The sequence below is a fragment of the Molothrus aeneus genome, chromosome 13 (assembly GCF_037042795.1).
Source record: "Molothrus aeneus isolate 106 chromosome 13, BPBGC_Maene_1.0, whole genome shotgun sequence".
NCBI classification, from domain to species: domain Eukaryota; kingdom Metazoa; phylum Chordata; class Aves; order Passeriformes; family Icteridae; genus Molothrus; species Molothrus aeneus.
This window is the reverse complement of record NC_089658.1, coordinates 9769570-9792026: the sequence shown is the minus strand read 5'-3', so window position 1 is coordinate 9792026 and position 22457 is coordinate 9769570. Positions and strand designations below refer to the sequence as shown.

General features: G+C 38.9%; 1 protein-coding gene across 2 annotated transcripts in view; it reads right to left on the bottom strand.

Annotated features, from left to right (window-relative positions):
• Window positions 1-2868: 2868 nt before the first annotated feature.
• SLC12A1 (solute carrier family 12 member 1) overlaps window positions 2869-22457 on the bottom strand; it is a 41484-nt gene continuing 21895 nt past the window's right edge. For both annotated transcript variants that reach the window (XM_066559167.1, XM_066559166.1), the window contains exons 14-26: window positions 22165-22320; window positions 20379-20478; window positions 20183-20294; window positions 17624-17764; window positions 15703-15809; window positions 14768-14850; window positions 12462-12602; window positions 10410-10541; window positions 10066-10177; window positions 7554-7640; window positions 6027-6162; window positions 4006-4073; window positions 2869-3250 (exon numbers count right to left, since the gene is read on the bottom strand). In XM_066559167.1, the coding sequence (XP_066415264.1) occupies window positions 3115-3250; window positions 4006-4073; window positions 6027-6162; window positions 7554-7640; window positions 10066-10177; window positions 10410-10541; window positions 12462-12602; window positions 14768-14850; window positions 15703-15809; window positions 17624-17764; window positions 20183-20294; window positions 20379-20478; window positions 22165-22320 (1511 nt within the window). In that variant the 3' untranslated portion in view covers window positions 2869-3114. The remainder of the gene's footprint in view (window positions 3251-4005; window positions 4074-6026; window positions 6163-7553; window positions 7641-10065; window positions 10178-10409; window positions 10542-12461; window positions 12603-14767; window positions 14851-15702; window positions 15810-17623; window positions 17765-20182; window positions 20295-20378; window positions 20479-22164; window positions 22321-22457) is intronic.

The following is a 22457-nucleotide window of genomic DNA, read 5'->3' as shown; positions in this document are numbered from 1 at the left end:
AGTCTCTGAACTATGATGAAATGCTGGAGCTCCACTAACACTAGGAGGGAAAGGTAAGATTCACTGATGAGAGGAGCAATAGTGGATCATTTTAACAGGCCCTTAGGCACAAGCTTAGCTGTGCAGGATGCCTAGGCTTTTGAACAAAATTCAAAATATTCTTTGTGCTTGCTTCATAGCAATGGTATTTTCAGACTTAAATGTCCCTGGTCACTTTACCTTGCTTGCTTTTGTTGTGACTGACCCAATCCAGCCTAAATTATATAAACTTGTGGAATTGGTAGTGTGATATAAGCTAATGTTTATAGTTGGTAGTGTGATATAAGCACATGTTTATGTGCTAGACAGCATTAGAGCTGTATTTTTTCCTAGAGATGTCAAACATGTAATTAGTTTAGTTACTAACTTGATGATTAAAATTCAGCATTTGTTTTATGCATAACTTACATAAAGAACTGTGTAGGTCCCCAGTTTGTGGTGACTGGGAGTGGGGCTGGCCCAGCCTCATCCCCAGTGGGTGCAGCTGTGAGCAGCAGGTGAGCAGCACTGCCAGCAATGAGCCATGGAGTGCCCAGGGGCACTGAGCAACCACACAGGGAACAGAGGGCACACAGGTGCAGGGCATCAGCATGAGGGGATAAAAGGCTGGGCTGAAGAACAAGAAGGGCAGAGCTTGAAGCCTTCTGAAATTGGATGGTGTTACTCTGGGTGTTGTGGCTGTCTCAACTGCAACAGAACTGTCTCTTACGGAGTTGGAAATGAGGGAGGTGGACTAACAAAATTTTGCTATGTAAGTTGCAATTTAAGATAGTTCATAATTAATATACTCTCCAAATTGGTCTGCAAACATTCAGAAATCATGGTGAGGAACAAAGAGTAGAAGCTGCTAGGAAAATACTTTGTTTGAATTACTTGTGAATTTGTGGAAATAACCTTCAGGTAGTTCAGTGCTGTTGCATCTTGAGTTTATCCCATTATATTGCTGTGTAGGTACATCTTCTAATTAGTCACTGTAGTGCAAGCAAGAAATTTTATAGAAATGTGTATGTCAGTACTTAGTTTTTGATGACTATTTATTTAGAAAGGTATCTCTTGGGATTTATTTTTGCAATGCCCACAGCAGTGTGTTTGTGAGAGGGAGGTGTGAGTAGTATTAAAAGTGCCATTGCTGGTTTATTTTGTTCTCATTCTCTTTTTTGGACCTGCTTAGGGTCCCCCAGAACAGTTTGGGTCAATATTCCCTACAGGTTGAGAATTATAGTACTTGGGAATATTGAAGAAACAATCCCCAGTCATATGCATCATTAAAGGGCTTAACAGAGGTGTAGAATTCCTCCAGGTCCTTGTGTGGTAAGAAACCCACAAAGCCTAAGTGGAGCCTCCCTAGAAGCTTGGCTTTGGCTGGGTGCCATTCAGATTGTATCTGTGTGAGGTGGAGAGGATGGTGACCATTGCAATTCCACAAGGAGCTGCAAGGACCTGGCAGCATGCAGCAAGCTCCAGTATCACTGCTGATATCTCTGTGAAGGATGAGAATAATCTCCTTGTTTTGCAGGTGCAGAATGTCAGCTTTGGTTTGCTCGGAGTTGTGCAGGAAGTCTGGTATATGGAGGAAACTTCTGTGTAATGCAGTTAGGTTGTAAAATGAGCCTTCAGCCAGATTGTAAATGTGTGAGAGGTAAAGGAAGAACATTATGAGAAAATATCAATATTTAATATCCTGCCTTTAATAGATAGAGAAAATAAAGCATGGATTACTGGGCTACATTACCATGTTCTGCTGAATTGCTGCTGTGTAACTCAGAAAAAATATGAATATTAAATATTTGTAATTTTTGGAGATGGAGTTCTGAATCCACTACAAGTTAAATTCTAATAATTCAAGCAAGATGGAAGCTGAGGCCTGCTTTAAATGATACAATTAGTGAAATCCAGGGTTCCCTGGCTTTCATGAGGCTTTCATGTTGGTTGATCTCTGCAAAGGAGTTGCAGGACTACAGAAAATAAATAAATGTTCCTTGATGGTCTTTGATTTAAATAGTGCTTACACATAGGATATAGCTTTACCCATTAAAAAGAGAAGCTGCTTTTCTTGACAGCTGAAATTATAAAGTACCATAACATTGCAGCGTAGAAAATAAAAAAATTACACAACTTAATGAATTGCCTTTATTTGAAGTTAATGTATAATTAATATTATCTAGAAAGTCAAAAAAGAGAGAAATCTTTTATATAAATCAAAAGTAAGACATTCAACTCAGCTAATGAGTTTTTGTTTTCTAATCACATAAATCATTGTACATATTATCCCAATGTATAATGTCAGATTATATTAACCCTAACATTCATAGCAAAAATTGTCAGAATATCTAATGTTTTACCATTTTTTTTGTGAAATTTACTTAAAATATTTAATTATTTCAATCACACATTCTATTGCATGTCAGAGCTTGAAAATGCATTATCAAGTCTTGTAATAAAGTCCATATTTTTATACATATAATTTTTTTGTGACTAAATTAGAAGTATTTGAATTAATTTAAATTAGCACAACATTTTAGGTAAAAGCATCTGCTGTAGGCATAGGTCCTAATTTGGCAATATTACAATCAAAAATCATTGCATGTATTCTACTTGCATTCTATCAGTTCAGGACTTATACCTGATGGATGCCATACAGGTTTTGTCTCACAAGTTTGTGCATTTCATTTGAATCCTATTAGCAACTATGATAGTGCAGTTTGAAAAAATTATTTAGAGTTAATCCTTTCTCTTTTATCACAGTTAATTTTTGCTTTCTATGATAAATATCCAAGATTTTTTCAATACTTTATAAAATCAGAAGAATTTCTTCTTTGTGTGCTCAAAACATTTGCTGTCTCGTATGACATATATATAGGTAGATTTTCCTTCTTTTGCCTGTACTGGAGTGTAGCACCAGCAGGGACCATTTAGATTTTTTTTCTAATTCTTTGCTTTGGATTTATGGAAAAAACCCTGTCAGTTATGAAAATTTTAGACTTCTGTTAAATGAGTGTGTCTTTGAGGAACCATTGCCATTAAAAATGTAGCTGTTGGAATCAAGCAAGGCATATTCCAGGCACTGATGTTTTTCTAAGAATAGAAGGTCAGTACATTTTTGTGGTTGCCTCTGACCATTAAGACTGGAGGAAGGTTCTTGGAGAGAATTTCTAGCCAAGCCATGTACAGGTAATCAGACACTGCTCCTTTTCTTGCCACAGGGAGGCTCCTGTTAGGACAGAGGGAAAAATAAAATTATCACTATGAAGGCAGGGGTAGCCCAGGCTTCTCATTAAATACTAAGCAGAAAACATCACTGTTCATATACAACTCTGATATAATTACTCTAAAAGATTAGAGTTTTCATATCATAAGGCCTTAATTTGCAAACCTTTGCTCACCTGATGGTACTAGATATTAGCTGCTTTTTGATTGTAGCCTTAAACTGGTAAAGACTATTTTTAGGGTTATAAAACTCACAAATAGTATGATTTTTTAAAAAAGGATAAAAATGCAACACATGCACAGTTTTGGAGTCCATCAGTCAAATTTCTGATCTGCAGTTACTGTGAGATGGGAGTTTTAAAATATGGTCAATTTGTGGTAAGCACTACATGACCACCCCTTTTTTTGAGACTGAATTAATAGAACTGTAGAGGTTTATCTGTGCATCACAAGTGCAAGCCAATTTATTGAAGCTGTGTACAAAAAAAAAAAAGTGTCTGTAAATAAAAATTCAAATTCTGGAAAGGGCCTTTTTGGGCAATTTTATTGGTGGCCTCCTTTCCTTTATACAATTGCTTCATCACCAGGAAAGTTTCATATTCAGTGCAGTCCCAGAGAAGCATCAGTCCAGATGCAAGTCCTCCAGAAGGCACTTAAAAGATTACTTTTGTGCTCAGTGAATTAACACAAGGGTTTCTGTAGCTCCAGTCCAGAATCCCATTCCACATTATTCTTAGAAACAAAAATGTTGCAACTCACAGGACAATGAGGTTGGCTGCTCTCGAGTGCTCCTGTAAGAGTTCATTCAGACGCACTTGGCGGTAGCTCTGATTAAACACACCAGGAAAAGAAAAAGATCAGTCAGGTCAGTGATCCTCAGCTCTGGTGGCTTAGGGACTTCTACACTCCCCCTTGCCTGCAAGATTTTCTGCTGCTGCTTTGGCAGCACTGGAAGCCAGGTCTGCTCTGGGGTCCAGGGTCTCAGCCATGGCAAAATATGAGGCTAAGCCACACTTTTTTGATTGGTGTAGTTATATTAGGGCCACTTGAATGGTTCACTCCTGTGTAAGGTTTCCTGGGGGATTATTTTGGTACTGAACTTACTTTATGATTGAACTCAAGCCCTCCATGTTTTTATGGGTTAACCACGAGTCACAGGGAACAAGAGACCAGGACAGGTTTATGTAAGATAGATGTATATTAATTGATTTTGTAAATTATTTTCTCTTTCCCTAGAGAAAGTAAAAAGCAAATTTTTCTCCATTCAGATCTTAAATTTTCCTTCTCTACAGAAATGTCACTGTTCTTGTAGATACTATATAGGTAAGAACCCTCATAATGTAGCCAGCTGTTACCTCATGAGAATCATCCTATAACATCACCTTTTATCTGTGCTGCCAGGTTTTTATCTGTTAAATTGTAAATGTTCTAATGTCCTCTGTAAAATTCCCAGAATTGCCCTACTTCTGAAGATAAGGGGCATGTCTTTTGAGATGTGTAAGCTAAACTTTTTGTTGCTGTTCTTGTTTTACAGAGTAATTTGGTATTTTAATATTGCTGACTCTCTTCAACTTTTGAGGAATTTTTCTGGTTCCTAAATTAGTGACCTAGACAAGACCATGCCTGATCACATATTTTTTTTTTCTGTTGTATCCTCACTAGTTCTGCATGTGAGTGTCTGTGATTATATTCCTGTTATCTTTTATACTGAGGTGTTTTAAGGGCTCTGACTCTCACTTTTTGATAATTTAAGGTGAGAATAATTCTAAGGTTTTCTGCCCATAGCTGACTATATAACCTTATGCTGATTATCAGCTCCATGAGCAGTCAGTCTGCTTCCCAGCTGCTGCAGTGGGTAGTGTAGTGTGTTATCTTAAATCATCATTGATTTCTGCTTATGTTAATATGCCAGGCTGTGACTTTTGGCAGCTTTGAGCTCAGAGTCCCAATCCTTGCTCTGTTGAGGAAGTTACCAGCATCATAAAGTGGAGATAACGAAACTCCCAATGTACTCATGTTAATTCCACAGGAACCATAACTAAAATTGCTAGATTAATTCTCTGTGAGTTACAGGAGAACTTGTCTCTTAAGGTTAAAGGAGTTTGCATCTTTTTGTCACTGGCCTGATGAATCCTGGTGGTTCATTGGTAAAAAGGTATTTTCCCAACAAATGTAAAGAGCGGACTGGGCTGTAATTCACTCAGTGGATCAGCAGCATCTGCCTTGAAGTTCCTCAGAGCTGCAGGAGAGCTTCTGCGTGGTAGACTGGTTTAGTCTTCACTCTGCCATTGAGGTAAGAATTCATGCTCAACCCTGCCTTTGGAGGAATTTCTGGCTTAGTTGAAGTGTCTGGATTCAGTTCTAAATGGCCCAAAGTGGTGAATGTTTGGAACTGCACCCTTTAAGAGATTCAAGCTCCAAAACAGTGGAGCCATTTAATAAACCTCAGCAGACCCAATTAGCTGAGGCTCAGTGCAGTAACTGTGTGGCTTCTGGTTCAGAGGTGGTTTTCATCTGGCTGGCTTTGATGTGGGCAGGGCTTCTCATCAGCCTGGAAAATACTGTGTAAACATGCCAAGGTCTGAGAGAGCTCAATAATGCAATCATAACACACCTCTGCAGTGTTTACAATAGAAATTCAATCTGTAAATATCAAATACAGGTTTGTACATGTCGTGTTTTTAATGCCATATCTGCTGTTTCACTTTTTCTTACTAATCGCCTCAGACATCTGGAGGGTAAGAAAAGGTAGATATGTAAAAAAGTAGGTGAGGCTTTACCTTCTCCTTGAATGCTTCCAGCTCTGCATCTGTAATTTTCCATGGAGTCTCTCGCTTTAATTTCTCAGCAGTTGTCATATCTTTGCAGCTTTCATGGAGGCGATATGGTTCAATCATCTCTTCAAAGAATTTCCAGCTGAAACAGGAATTACAAAGGAGGCCTTGCTGCAGGGTATGAACTCCCTAACTTATTTCACAGTCACTGTGGATGACGGGCCTCACTGATCATAATTATAGCTGAAAAACATGCAAAATCTTTAACTATTCTTTGTTACATTGTGCCCCAAGTTATAGCTGTGCCACTTCTGTATGTTTGGGTTATTTGAGAATAATTAAAAGGTTATTTGAGGATAATTAAACACTGCATTTAGCAGAAAATTTTCTGCATTGTCCTGGTTCTAGCAAAAATACTGAAATGAATTTTAGAGTAACTGCAAACTGCAGTATGTTGGTTGCTAATATTAACAATATGGGTCTCCTCACGAATACTGAACATTTTATTATTGTTTCAGCACTAACTGGACCAATCACCTCACTGATATGGTTTTAATGCAATGGATAAACAGGTGATACAAATTGCCTGTTACATGGGGCTGAAGGAAACACTGTAGGTTTTTTTGCTATATGTGGACTTGGAACTGTGTTCAGATTTTCTCTCTAAATTTCAAGTTGTTTCTTGAACTTTTGAATGTTTTCATCTGGAGAACCTTATTGTCCTTCAGTACTTCCTTGCTTGCCCATTGTTGAAAATGCACAGAGACCTCAGGGAGTTTCTTTTGTATGGGTGTGAGTCTGAGTATTTCTCTGAGCACTTGGTGCTGACAGGCCTTGCTGTGAAGTGAAGTGGCAGACTGGGCACAGGCTGGCTTTGGCTGTTTGGCCAGGAAGCCAAGAGATGGGTTAAAGGCTGTGATATGCAACATTTAGTGTTGCTGTTGCTAAGCTGTCATTGTTTGTCAACATCCTCACTGTCTGTTTCAGTATGTAAAATAGTGATAATCCTCTTATTATTCATTAAATAGATGGGGCTCCAGCTGGAAGAGAGATCCAATGGTCTGTCTAGCAAGTGTCTGCATAGAACTCACTTTTTCAGTTCAGATAGTGCTGATGCAGCAAATGCGTGTGGCTTTTTATGTTAATGCCAGATATTAATTCTTTTTGGTAGCTTTTATTTATGTAAAATCACTGCATTGTACTGGAGGAAAAACAAGATTTGTATTGCACAGTTCTTTATATGATTAAAAGATTTTACTTGAGAGATCAAGAGAGCACTGAAAGGGGACTTTAGGTATCTAGTTATAAAACCTTTATATTCTTTAGTTGCATTTCTCCAGTCAAGTCTCCAATGGTCCATAGAAACCTTTTTCTTTTTCCTGCTCTTGATAGTTAGAAAATGATTACAATGAAGTGACAGTGTTATTTTGTGTTGTGCTTTGTTGTTTCTTTTTCTTTTAGTTTTCAACATAAAAGAAATAAGCTCTAGATAAAGGCTGGCTGCTAAATAGTGGATTTGGTAATGCTTCTTACCTCTCTTTGTTGGGCTTTATATTGATATCACAAATGATATTAATATCAGCAAATTTTATTCTGAATTTGCTTAGGAGTGAAGCCATCCTGAAAACAAAAGAGAGAATGTTTTATCACTGTACTTTGGAGTGCCTTATATCAAAGAACACTTGTAAATGAGTTAGACAACTGCATTTTATATCTTTGACTATATGACAAATTACTTTAAATGCTTTAGTGTTTCAGTTTGTAATTGCAGAACTGGATTAATATGATTGCTGTACCATAATTCATTTAACTGATGATTGATGAAAATCACAAAAATAAAAAGAAATTAATAGCAGAGAGAGGGCAGGGTGTTTACATTTTGGGAAAACACTGGTACTTTAAGTATTCCCGAAGGCTTGAGTTAGAAAGGAAGAATATTCAATATACAGTAGGTCAGAATTCTCCAATACTTACAGAAGGCTTCTGTTACTCTCTTACTGTCAGAATGCTGTGGATGGAGTTTTACAGTACTGGTAGTGTATGTGTTGGTCAAAATATTGGACCTGAAGGTCCAATACTTAATGAATCTTCATCTTTTTTCATTTATGAATTTATATTGATCTACTTGCATGTTGTCTTTACACATGTTCATAAAAAATTAATTTGCTTTTCTGCCTTTCCTTGGCAGAAGGAATAGTTTATAGGTTTTTGTGTGTTTGTGTTGAGGATAGAGAGGTTTAATTAGGTCTTTTGCCCTTGTTTGAACCATGATTGGGATCTTGTGGTTCTTCCCCACACTTCCTTCTCCCACCTCCTTTTTTGTTTCTATTTTTGGTAGAATAGCTAGCTTTGGATTTTGAAAAGGTCAGAGAGTTCCTAGGAGCAAACCATGGTAGAAATACATATTTGTTTATGACCTGAGAGTTTACTCTTTCTTCTCATGTATTTATATAAAAAGAACATATACAACCTTTTTTTACGTAAAAAGCTTGTATAAGTCTTGATGTCCCTGATGGCAATCCCTGTTTTAAACACAATAAAGAGCGAAATCTCAACTTCTGTGAAAAGGTTTTAATATTTGGGGGATTACATGCTAGTAAAAGTCCAGTTAAATTTGACTTCTGAATTCAAAATACATGGCTGAAATTGTACTTGGATGATTTAGTATTAGATCTACCTAGGGAAGGGAGGAATCACCCAGCCCAGATTTGTCTCTTTGAAGGCTTTTGCATGTGGCAGGTAGGCCATGTTCCGAGGAATGCTGGTGTTTAGGTAGCAATACAGACACATAATATTTTCTTGGGGACAAGCTGGGTCTTTGTCAGGTGTCCTGATCATGCTGGTTACTCTGGCCTTTGTAGGACAAGCAGGGTATGCAGGGTATTTCAGAGCTGCCTCTGTGAGAACTGTCATGTTTTGACAAATCCCATTTGGTGTCAAAACTTCCTACTTCCAGCAAAATCAGGTGACATGGGGGTTCAGGAGCCTGCTTGCAGTCCTGAGCAGTCAAGAGTGGGCAGACTCTGGACTGGGGCAGAGAACACTTCCCAGCAGGTCCTTGAACAGCTCTAGGGCTGTTTTACCTAATTATAAGGATTGTTTGTACAAACACTTGTGAATGTCTTCTGCAGAGGTACATTAACTTTAGGCTACTGTTTAAAACTGAGGGAACCACAGTGGAGTAAAATTTGTTCTATGTGTTCCCTTTTGCTTTAAGGAACACTCTGTGGCAGCTGCCTTTCCAAAGCACTGTGTTGTAGTCCTAGTGAAGCTGGTGATTCTAACTCCTGTCCCTGCACCCCTCTCACTTGTTTGCCACTGGAATTTTGGCTGGAGATGTTGTTTTTAACTTTCTACATGGTGCTTCTGCTCTTTGTTAAGCAGTCACTGACTTTCATCCCAAACTGAGCTGCTTCCACTGGTGCTGAAATGGCTGTGCTGTAATGTGTGAAGTGCTTAGGAAGGAAAGGTCCTACATGCAGTGGTGATAAAAATAAATTTGTATTAGTACCTTTCATTTGCTCAAAGGCAAATGATTATGAAATGATTATTATGAAACCTAGACTTTCTTTAAAACACTGAGTAAAATCAACTTGGCCTTAAAGTTGATTAACTTGCTGTTTAACTTCTTTATATTTTACCACAGTAAATCACATTTATGTGAGTTATCTGTCTATGCTATTTGCACGTGAGAACTTCATGTGCAATTTCACTTCCTGTTACCTGGACAGTCTCATGTAAATCCCATAAAAGTAATTATATTCTCATTACAGAGTGTAGACTGCTCTTCTCAGAGAAGGGAATATGAGCTATTAATGGGAAAAAGTGCTGGATGTGAGTTTCCTTTGGTAATCACCATTTGCAGAGCCTTAAGGGCTATGCCATAAGCTTAACATCTTTCAATCAAGTACATTTTTTTTTCATGCTGCCCACAGTACAACAAACCAGTTGTGCTGAAAATTTCTCACCTTCCTGCTGTATATGCATTATATTCAGCATTCATTCTAATTCTTTAAACAAGTGAGACAAATAAAGTTATATTTACACTAGTTTTTCTTCTTCAATCCTATTGACTTTTCCTCCAGTGAAGATCCTTAATTTACAATTCCTCCACTTCTTCCTGATAGTTAGAATGTAAGGAATTAGGATTGTTAGACCTGGAAGAACACAGAAAATTGGAGGAATGTCAAGTTAGTGCATTGTATGGTAAAAATTACATCTTTCACTTAAGCAATGTTGGATGTAATTTAATTTTAAAACATTTAATCCTGACAGAAAATTGATTATGTAAGCTTAATAAAAAGCAGTTTTATTCAACTTCCCAAGTCTGTTTTTATATTTGGTAACACAGGAATCTCTCTCCCTCTGTTTCTTACTCAAATTCCTTACCTCCATCATCGAACAGCCACCAAATGTCAATTGTACCTTTTCCTTGCTTCTTTTTAAATTGAGTGCTGGCTTCTAGCAGCCTCTGATTGAATTCACCCACGTGCATTGACTGTATGGTGTTAATGGTACTCTCTGTAATGAGAAAGAAAAAAATGTGGAAGGATGTCTGATAAGTGAGGCAATAAGTAGCTTTAGGGAGCCAATGGAAGGAAAACTTCAGGAAAATGAATGTTTCTGACATAATTTCTGGCCTTTACATCTGAAAAAAAAGGTACAGAGTAGATGCTTTGGACTTTTAATTTTCTCATATACACAGAAACCAAAGCTTGTGTAACACATTGTCCCTAGACTATAACATTTTGAAAAGAGTTACTTGATTATTTGTTCTCTGTCTCTTTTTAGTTAATGTAAAATTCACTGGGGCCTTAAAAAGTAACTGGGGAATATCTGATAGATTTTAGAAGTAAATGGGTCATTTTGCATCATTTACAAGCTCAGCTGTGTTGTAAAATACGGAGCTTCCTGAAAGATTCAGTCAGAGTGGATGCAATGAGCTGATGGGGTGCAGGGCTAGGATGGGTGAAGCTGGAAGTTGGAGAACACAAGCACATATGGCTGTTTCCCTATGCTGACATGGCCACTGACAATTGGAAATAAATTTTGGTTCTTGCTGTTTGCTTGGCTGGCTTTAAAAGATGCAGTCCTGACTCTGTACTAACAGTACCTTCTCTCATTCCACCTTTTGAGGCCTCTGGCTTTATTACTGCTTCTCTTTCAATGATTTCAAAGAGATGGTGTCAGAGCAGTATTCTAAGTGGAACAAACAGGTTTCTTTAGAGGTTTTACTCTGGTCTGCAAGGTTCTGAAAATGATTTGTTTGGTTTTCCTGTGTTTCTGGAGCGTATACAGGATAGTTCCAAAGCAGTTTTTGGCTTTCCTCTACAGTTCTAGCATCTCTGCTGGGAGATGGAACAACTCTGGAGAGTATGAACATCAAAACAAAACAGAGAGGTGGGGCTATTTATTAACATAATCTATCTAATACAGAGAGCCAAAATGTGTAATATGTATTTACTTTCTGCATTTCTCAACTAAATCAAAAAGGGAAGTTGAAACAGGGGTAGGCACTCTTGGAATTGTCATAAAATATGTTCTACTGAAACAAAATCAACTGAAGCCTGCCAGCTGAAGAATAATGGCATTTTATATTCCCAGTTTGTAGCTCTTCCTGGCACCTGTGGGAATTGCATGCACAGCCAGATGTAATTGTCTCTGCAGGTGCAAACCCTCAAAATACATGTCTGTGTACAAGCATGGCTTCAGGTGGGTCATTATCATTACAGCCTAGCAGTTGTGAAATGAGACCTTAAACTGGGTCTGTATCATTTCACTATATCTGAAATGTAATATTGACTTCATCGCCTACACATCAATGTGTTAGTTATTTGACAGTATGCTGTGTATGTACTTTCAGTACTTTTTACCACCTTCACTTGTGCATTCTTATGAAATTATGCTTAGACTATAGAGCAGTGCTATTTTTACCTGTTTTTCAGCTGTGTACTAAGGTTGTGTGTGTATATTAAGTAAAGTAAGAATGCTTGTTCCCTGCCTATTGTGCATATGTTCCTATTTTCTTTAGAGAGGAGGGAAAAAAGCTTAAAAGCTTTTTTTCTGTTTAAAAGCTTAAAACACACTATTAAAAAGACAAAAACAACCCCAAAACCCCCTCAACCAACTTGTTCTGAATTCCTCAAACTTTAATAACCATGTTATGTTTTTGTCAAGTAGCAGTGAAGATTAGCTGAACTGAGAAGTTTATCTATGAAATGAGGGGGAATGGTTGTGCTGCAGACAGCGTGTTCTGCGAGCAGAGGATGTCCCTGTGCTGTGTTACAGGGTTTGGCCACCACGGTTTGCACAAGGGAGATTCTGTTTCAGGGGCTTCTGTGTGGCTCAGGAGGTTTTGGCTTGGAGTAAATTCCAGTTTGCATATTGGTGAAAGTGTGATGCATTGAATGGTTGGGGAGGAGTTGTCATTTTGGAACTTACCCTTTGTTTCGTGTTTTGAGATATTCAATGTGCTGGCTTTTTTGAAGAATCCACAGATACCCCTTTTTCCTTCTTCAAAATCATTTTCTTTAATGGTGGCTTCGAGTGCCAATCTCTCCTGCTCCAGCTTCTCTAATTCTTCTGTATATTAGAAAAAGTAAGAGAACTGGTAAGAAATTGCTGTCTTTTAAATTAAATCCCTTACTGAGCTAATGGTGATGATGTAATTGCTGTTGTGGTACTTTGTAGACAATGTAAAGCTCCTGGTATGAAAATTTCTCTTAAAATGCTTTTTCTTTCCAAACAAGTAGGGAGAAGTAAGCAAACTTCACCTCTGGAAGCCCTAGCTTGGGATGCCTGTGCCTACAACACTGTAGTGTGCCAGCTGCTCTCAGGTTGTCTCTTCCAAATTCAATTCGGTATTATGACATTTTACAGTTGCATGAGATATTATTTATTGAGTTATTTTTGTGGATGTTTAGTTGGTTTCTTTAGCCAAGAATTTGAAAAGACATAAGGAAAGCTGTTTTCCTACACTGAGGAAGCTGAGGTATTTAGTTCTAGCCTGTGGGTCTCTTTTCTTAGAACAAAGTCTCATGGTTTGTACTTTGAGATTCTTAGAAATACATAAGGATCCTGAATATGCAATTATTCTCCATGCAGAAGTATTTTTCATTGGTTTTTTTTAAGCATTAGTTGCAAAGATATAAGATTTAGCCAATTAATTTTGTAAACTTAATAATATAAAAGAACAATTCAATCTTAGCATTATTATGCTTTTGCTGAGAAAAAAATACCATGTGTTATTGTGGAATATATTATGGTAAGGCACTAATTAATATGATTCAGGCATTTGCCTGCAGAAAACTTTTTTCATAAGGAAATCTTCTATTTAAGTAATAAATTAACTAAATGAGAGGTAAGTTCATTTAAGACATTGTGTTAAAAAAGTAGAATAAACCCTTGCTAGCCAGACATTATTAGCTCTTTTAGCACTCAGTTGCCAACAGAAACATTATACTTTCTTTTAGTTTTTAACTAATGACAGTCTCATACCTCTGATTATTAGACATGGTGATAGCTACAAACTTAATGGTTATTCAAAACTAAAATTTCAGTTTTTCTATTGAACAGAATGCTGTACCAAGTATAAGAGAACACAATGATCATTCTTTTCCACTGCAATGACTCTGCATCTTCTTCAAAACATTTCTTTGTATTAGAGGCTCCCCCCTTAATTCTTTCTTACTCCTTGTGTCACAACACTTGGAAAACATTTGCTCATTTGTAAGATTGCAGAGTTGTTTTCACTGCATTTTTACAGGTGTTCCAATGACTGTACATTTTGAGCACTCAGTTTCTGACTCGCATCAGGCAGAGATAGCGAGATCCCTCTCAGAAATCAGCGGGGGTGAAGAAAAGGTTGATTATTTTGGACTCCCTGTAGTTCTGCCCCGAGGGTCTCCAAGCACATCGAGCTGCCGGTGTGGGGGAGTGTTCATCTCCCCTTGTTCCTTAAAGGGGTCTCTGGCGCTTTTCCCTCTGCGTGTGCTTTGCTCCGGGGGGTTCGCGCCTTCCCGATCCCGCGATGGCGGCGGGCGGGCAGCAGGCGGCAGCAGAGAGCCGCGGGCCCGGCTCCGCCGCAGCGGGAGCGCCCGGCCCGGCCCGGCCCGGCTGCTCCGTGCAAACAGGAGCGGGGGAGAGCTGCCCTGGGGAACCGTTCCGCCTTTGCCACACAAAGGCATGTCTCCCGAAATGGCGGGAGAGTTGCCCTTTCCCCCCTGGGATATGTGCTGCTAGCCTAAGGAAGAATGAACAGAAAGGGGGGAGAGAGCTGATGTTCCCTGCGGATTTCAGATTTTTGTAGGGGTGGGAACTCTGTGGGACTCAGTTGCACAGAGATGGTACCAAAAGTGCAGCTTCCCATTTCCTGTCTGTCCCAGAGGTGTCAGGTAGGCAGAGAGAGGAGTTGTGCCATGAACAGGAAGGAAATCTGCAGCAGGGTAACTGGTTGCTGTGGCACAATATGATTTTATTGCTTTAGTCTGTGCCTGTGCTGGAACTGCTTTGGGAGTTGAGTTCTCTGGTGTGCAGAGCCCCTTAATGTGTGAGGCTTGGACTCCTGTCACTGCCAGTGATCAGCAAGGATTTCAGGCAGGATTTAAACTGCACAAGCAAGGACGAACTGTGGAAGTTGTGAGTGTAGGAACTATTCTAGGAAGCAGATGGTGACTCTTGTGAGTGTCAGAGTCCTTATGCTGTGCATCTAACCAGCAGAGATATTCAGCTGTCGAGTCACTACATACCTTGAACCTGAAGGACCTGAGATATATCAAACCCTTGGCTAATTCTGATGATAATTACACCGAGCTCAAAATCAAAGGCATCACTGGAAAGAAAGAAAAGGAAGAGTAAACGTGGTTTTACTTTGTGCATGTTGATGAGGAAAGCTATTTTGAAAAGATCAGTGAAAGTGTTCACAGAGAGGACAGACTAGGTAAAATTGCAGAAGGAATTGTCCCAGATAAAGTTGTAGTACTTATGTTCCCTCATTTAAAAAAAAGGTTTGACTGGGCATGGGAACACATCAGCTATTCCTGAAATGGGTCTTTCAGACAGCACTTTTTTAGGAACTAGGTTGCTATAAGGTAATTTTTTCTGCCTTCTCTGAGGAAATAATAAAGCCAAGGTGGGTTTTGTTGCTCTGTAACTTGCTTCAGCTTTACAAGTGAATTTTGAGCAAGCATCTATGAGAAGCCTGTTCTAAAATGACTTGTTTCCTAGCTAAATCCCAACCCACAGAGCTGCTGAGCCTTAGGCACACATGAGATTTAAAGCAAAGCTCTTCCTCTGTCTCTTAGGCTTAAAAGAAGAATTCCATGATGTTCTCTTATTCCCTTAGTATGTACATTAGCATTGTTTTTCTCTGAGCTCCTGGCCACTAAAAATGGGAAAATACAGTTCTGCAAAAGCACTGTTGACAGCAGTGCAGCTTCTTCAGCATTGTCAAGCCAGATCAGCTCTGATGGTGCCAGGTGTTTGCAAAGCAGATCCTGTGAGGTGTGGGAAGCCCATGAACCTTTTCTGATGGACAATAACTTCAGCCACAGAGCTAGGATGTGTGAGCCCAGGTTTGTTGTACCTATGTCCTTGCATTGTTTCTACACATGAAATTCTCTATGGAAATGCTACATTAATCTTGTCTAAGAGGAGTGAAAAAGGAGGTACTGAGCTGACTTACTGTATAATGCCCACATAGTTCTCAACTTGAGTGGCAGGTGCACTTCTCCAGTCCTTCTTAAATCCAATCACCAGGGTGTTGGGTTTCATTCTGCCCAAGCCTGAGGCCTGCCAATATTAAAACACTGCTTGAGGGAGATACACAAACATGCTTTTACTGTAAATGAAAAGTAATGGCAAAAGATAACTGAAGTAATGTTCTGGAGACACAACTAGATTGCATTTCATAAATGCCCTTCGTGCTCATACCCATGCAGAAAGCAGAAAGATTAGCTTTAAATCATTCCAACTATAAATTATTTTAGATGACAGAAGTGTAGTTTTGCTAAATTAGCATTCATTTGCATTTCTTCTGACATGCTCTCATTAAAATGGTTCAATAACTTGGAATCAAGAGGGAGTTCAAGAACTGTTTGTATGTTCATTCTGATATAATGTCACAAAGCTTTAATCAGCTTTGGAATACTCAGTAGATGAAGTGGGTCTGTAGTCTCTTAAAACATCTCAGATACACAGAGAAGGGATAGGCTCCTAAGAATATTTTTCTGCCTTGAATTTGGAAACTGTTGCTGTGTTCTTTTCAAAAGATGATCCAAAATCAGCTGAGCATGCTTTGTAGATTAAATTATGGTTCATAAACAGGAAAAATAAATGGTTTGGCAAGATATTCGTTTGCCTTCAAAGCTGGTTCTGGATGCTAAAACTTGGACAAGTAAGGGAAGTCAGATCTAGATTCAGCTAACCTAGTGTTCATAGAAATCTAAATATTCAGTGTATTAGGAACCTTTAGGTGGAGACACACAAAACACAGCTTGTAAAGTTGTTACACTTGCCAACTTTTTACTACTAGCAAACAGAAAATAGGTGAAAACTCTTGGAACCTTGGTGGGGTTTTTGAGTAGCACTTCTATGTTGAAATTAGCAATTGTTGCTGATGTCTTTAGGTTGCAATAATGATGATATAGTTATCCTTCTGTTTGCTGGAAGGGAATTATTTGGGGTCCAGCAGTTGACTTTGTCAATAATGCTTATGTAGTAATGGAAAGGAAGAGATCATCAGACTGTAGCACTTCTCAAAAACATCACAAAGGTCTCCTACTGAGACAATGTATAAGCTCAAGATGAAGTGTCTTTGTGAGGCTTTTACAGAACAAAGGGATCTTTATTAATAGCATTTAATCTCGCTCAATTGTCCTGTCCATTCAGCAAGTGTACAAAGAGCCCTGGTAGGACACCAGTGGGTGACTTATCCAGAGTATCTTAGTTGGCTCCCTACTGTCTCACTTGGCACTGTTGTTTTTTCAGCAGTGTATTTTGTGAAAATGATATGAATTTTCTCTGTATTTTGTGTCAGTACCTATATGTTTAAATATTCATGTATATGAGAGAGGAAAGGAGATGGGAAGAAGGCACAGAGACACTGTTTTCATTTATTACGGCCATTTTAAATGGACTGTTGGAAATGATCTCCTGCATTTTTAGAGTAATAGAAAAATATTGCAGACTTTTATTTAAATGACCTTCTCGCTCTTTGCAGAGAATGTATATTTGCAGAAAATGTGCCAAACATTCTCAGATATTTAATATGCTGTGTAATACCAAACAATAGAAGTGATTTGAAGTGTATCAAGTGTCAGCTGCATAGACATTGATATGTTGCCCTGTAGATGCTTCTCCTTTTTCATAATAGTGTCTCTTTCATTTAGGAGAGAATTAGTATCAGTATGCCTTGTCTCATAATTCCATAGCCCAGAACTAGATCTTTATGAAATAATCTGTAATGTAATATACATGTACCCCCTTTCTGTCTATAACATTACCCATATATATGTAAAGCTTCTTCACAAGCAAATAATAATGTCTCACATAAAGGGATGCTTTGATGTACACTCTCCTGTGTGTTCTGTAAACAAAAAGCTTACTTGAAGTAGACTTTTGACTCCATCTCTGAAGCTGTCAGCTGCCACTGCTGCATAAAAGGCTTTTCTTTTGTTCTTTGTGAGCCAGGCCTGCTTTTTTTCCATGCCACTGTTCATCTCCTTAACACACAGCTTGCGTGGGCCCTGCATGATACAGTAAAATATTATTATGAAGGCTTTGTATTGTACATCACACAGTGATTTTGAAGGAGTTACCTAGTCTGCTGTGGGAGCAAATGGAGAGTCAGAAAAATACCTTTCCAAAAAGGGTCCACAGAGATTCAGCCCTTTGAAAATACCTGTGCTGCAAACATTATTCATATTCTGTTTGAGAGGGCTGAGGCTGTTAATGCTACTTAAATGCAGTCATTCTGACAGAAGGAAGAAGTACTATGGATTGTAACATCTTAAAAAAACATCTAAGGTGTGATAAAGCAGCTCGGAGTGAATAAAGTCCCTCCCTGGCTTGACTATGTAAAAGAGTCTCAGCAGATCTAAATATACATGGTTAAGTTCCTGTCTACTGACATTAGAGAAAAGAGTTGATGCAATGCAATTAAAGATGCAAATGCCTTTGTTGCTAGTTTTCTTTCTGTGGTCATCTGGTAGTTTAATGGGAAAAAATCCATATCCAAGTCACAGAACTTCGATATAACTTAAGAAGGATTGATCCTGGATGTATGAAGAGCTGGGAATAATAACTTGAACAATAAGCTTGATGTTTCATTGTGAGTGAGGAGGGGAAACAGACAAGTTTTGCCCTTCTTCCCTGTCTCTCAAAGGAAAGCACCTGAAGGTGGTTTTGTAACTGGCTTGCACAATGTGTTTCTGCTGGCCCAGGGGCCAGACCCACCCCTCTCGCAGGTGCCTGTCTGTGTCCTCCCCTGCTCCTCCTTTGCTCCTGTGGAATGTTTGTGCAATTGTACAAGGAGTCCAGTGAATTTGCAGACTGAGGACTAACCCTGAAGAAGTATTGTACATGTAGGCAGGGAGTAAAAGCAGAGTCCCTTTCACTAAAGCTCAGACTGTTCAAGCCAACATGCAGCCATAGCCTCAGAGACAAGTAATCTTGAAATCATCTTTAGGTTCTGTTGTGATCTTTATTTTGTCCATTTCTGAGCTATGTATCACCATGTTTCTGGAATGTTTCTTGCTGCCTTTTGGAAGAAAAGAATGGAAGATATTCTGTCTGGCATGGTGTTTCAAAACTTTATGCATTGCTAACAGCATGTCAGCTTTTGAGGCAGAATGTGCTGGGTGTTACATTTATGGCTGAGTAGTCTTGTTGCATTTGTTGTGATATTTATTGCAGGCTGCTCTTCAATGTGATTGTGAAATTTATCATCTGGTTTTTACCACAATTTTGCAATTCATAAAGGTTCATTTTGTCACACTTTTATTACCAAGGAAATTAAATTTCACTTAAGTTGCTGAAGAAATAATTAGAAAGCCCCCCTAAACAATTAAAAAGCTTATACTAACAAAATGGTGTTTGGGTTTTTTTTTATTGACAGGAATGAAATCTCAGTTCTCCATAGAAAGTACTAATATTTAGAGAAACATGCCTAAGAATTCAGAAAACTTGCTGAAACTTAACTTTAGGAAGCTGCATAGTCTCAGGATCTTGTTGGGATTGGTTCTATGCTTAGTGAGTTCACTGGGAAATCGAACAATAATTATAGTAGGGAAGAATTAGGACCATTCATTCTTTATAGATCTATTTGATTTGGGAAGAATCACATGTGGCTCTTCCTTACTCTGTTTCTGCAGTGTGGCAGCATCAAATGAATTATTCCTTTACTGCTATAGAGGAATACATTATCTTGGCTGGACTGATTCTATTATCTAAATTCTGCAGCCACGTTTAATGCCATAAGCTGTTGTGTTTTTTTTCCTCTCTCTCAAAATTAAAAGGGCACTGTAGTATTTAAAATACATTTTCTCCCTACACTACAAATCTATCTATTTTTGTTCTATCCTAATGAGAGACTAGATCTCCATCCTCTAAGATACATCATTTGCTGTGTATTTATATCTAGAAATACACTTTGCTCCTCTCTTTAGATCTCAGAAGAGCATATTTATCCTCAAAATTAGCATTGTAAAAGTTTGGGAGGAACCACTGCAAAGAGAACTGAATTACTTGCCAATCCCCACCTCTGCAAATCAGTGACAAAGCTGAAAATAGAACCTGGGTAACTTGACTGTCACACAATAACCCTTCAGATTTTGTGGTTTGGGGGTTTTCTGTTTCCTAAGCCTAAAATCTTTCCTTGTAATGTTGGTTTTTTTTCCCCTTTAAACCAATTTTTGGTTCACCTACTGTGAACTTTGAAATGCATCTCAGTGAGGCATTTACCAGCGGGCTTTGTATCAGCCGATAACTTTCGTGTCACGAATTATGACGAAATTGATTCTCAGTGCAAATCTCTTTGGTGGCGTGCACAGCTGCCAGTCAGCCCCAGCTGGGAGCACTGTGTGCTGGGTGAGAGTGGGATGTGGAACAGAGCCCTGCAGCCCCACTGGTGCTGGGTGTGCAGGTTGTGGGCTGAGTTCCCTTACCGTGTACACCTCACAGCAAATACACAGCCCGTTGTTCTTCGTGAAGGCGTGGGTGATGTCCAGCAGAGCAGGCCTGACCATAGGAGCTCCTGTTAATGCTAAGCACTGGGGTCTGGTGGGGAAAAAAGAGGTTGTGTATAATTGGCTGATGTGCAGATTCAGGACAAGCCATTCTAGTGTTCACTAGAAATCTTACCTGAAGTTTTTAACGTGGTCCTCCACTGTCGTTAAAGCCAGAGCGCTGTCTAAGGCATTAACAAAGTACAGAGCCTGGGTAGAGGAGCCCCAGTTTACTTCTGCATATGATAAAGATAAATAATGCACATTAAACCACAGGCTTCTCCTTACATTCTGTTGCAAAAATGAGCAATGGTGTTCTCTATGAAGAGCAGAGTATATTCTCTTGTACTTCATAGATACAGATCTGTTCTTTGTGCTTCATAATAGAAGGGATTGGTTTTGCTTGTGTGATGCAGAAAACCCCATGCAAGTAAATAGTTTCATTCTTTATTTAAATGTTGCAGGGGATGTTCTTCCCCTGCTTGAAAACTATTTTCTTATTTGTTACGTTAACTTTGTGTCCTTCTCCCATTAGAAAATGGACAGCCCCGAGTCGTGTATGTGGTGGGGAATTCCAGGACGTGCAAATGAAACCAGTAGGAAGGAACATTGCTGGTGCCAGTTTGCTGTGTTCTACTGTATAGGCCAAAAATTGGTCTCCAAAGCCCATTTTGGCATATACACATTTTCTCATTATTGTGCAGCTGTTTGGTCAGTGCAGACATATAAGAAATGTCTTTCTATGCTTTGAGATCTACATGAATGCAGATAAAGTCCTGTTATGCCAAGATACAAAGCAATATTAAGTGCAACTAAGTGGAGCTTTGTGTAAAGGCACCTTTTCTGAGGAATATTAGTTTTTTCTGAACCCTCCAGTTGCTGGTAAATTACTGCTGAACAAAAGTCACTCTCTTAGCAGGAGACAGAGGGCTTTTGTACAGCAGCTTCAGCTAATTTAACCAAGCTTTAATGTGCTGCTTTGCATTAGGGACCCTGGCAATATCCAAGAAAAGGGTGGAAATCCTGGAACGTTTTTGACAACTGACTGGAGATGGGTGTGCTTTCCTGCAGCTGATGATACATTTACAGGGAAAGAAGCACAGACCATCCCAGTGGGTGTGAGAGAGCACAGATAGGAAGGACAGGCAACAGCAAGAGAAACAATAACACAGTCTCAGACCAGGTGTTGCTGTCCCAAGATAACTCCAATAAAAGTACATCTGTTACTGGGAACTGTGCTTCTTTTATTTGTTGGTTTTGTTTCATGTTTTCTGCTGCAGAAGTAATTCAGGTGGTTAGCACCTAAATCTGGACCTGGGTTAGTTTTGTCCTCGATATGAATAGCCAGACTGTCTGGCTGGAACAGGACACAGGTTTTTGAGGACAGCTCCTGTGATTTGCTGAGCTACTAAGTGGTTTTTTTTCAGCAGTAAAGTGGGCCCATCTGTCTTGATTTATGGGGGAATTGTAGGAAGGTGCTGGAGGATGATCAGTTCATAAGTAATTCAGCTTGCATTTTTATTGTATAATGGGCAGCAGGTTTACATTTTGAGTGAGGACCCAGCATGAGTCAGCTTAAGAGCACTGCAAAATTCAGGTAAGGTTTTGTGTGTGGGTGGAAAAAAAATTGAGTGCTACTCAAGTAAAAGCCCAAATGTCATAAAGATGTGGTGGGAATAAACCAGTCTGCTGAAATGTTTACAGAAAACCCTGAACCACGCTGGAGCTGCTTGTTAAACAGGCAGTCACCAGACTATCAACTTAATCTGTATTACATGAAGTTTAACAGGATGCTTTGGAGTTCCCTCTAAATAAAGATAGCACGGGAAAATAATTTCTAGTTCTGTTAGCAGAATTAATTCCTTTAAAATCCAGTCTAGAGCACAACATGTACATGTAATAATAGTGGGGTTTGGCCTTACCTGGCTTCTTATATGTTACATAAATATATAGGAAGAGCTCAATGGCATAAGTGATGAGAGCTGCCCACCAGTTGATGACAAACATCACCCCACAGCACAGCAGGGCTCCAAAAAGTGACACCCACATGTTATAATATCTGAATGCAGGTCTCCAACCTGTTTAAAGAGAATTGAGGAAATTGGAAGAACATAAAATATATTGATAAAATGGTGATCCATGATTTTTGTGGATAAAATCCCATGTGCAGTTTGTTTCAGGCTCTGTCAGAAGTAGCTCTTCTGTTTATATGTAT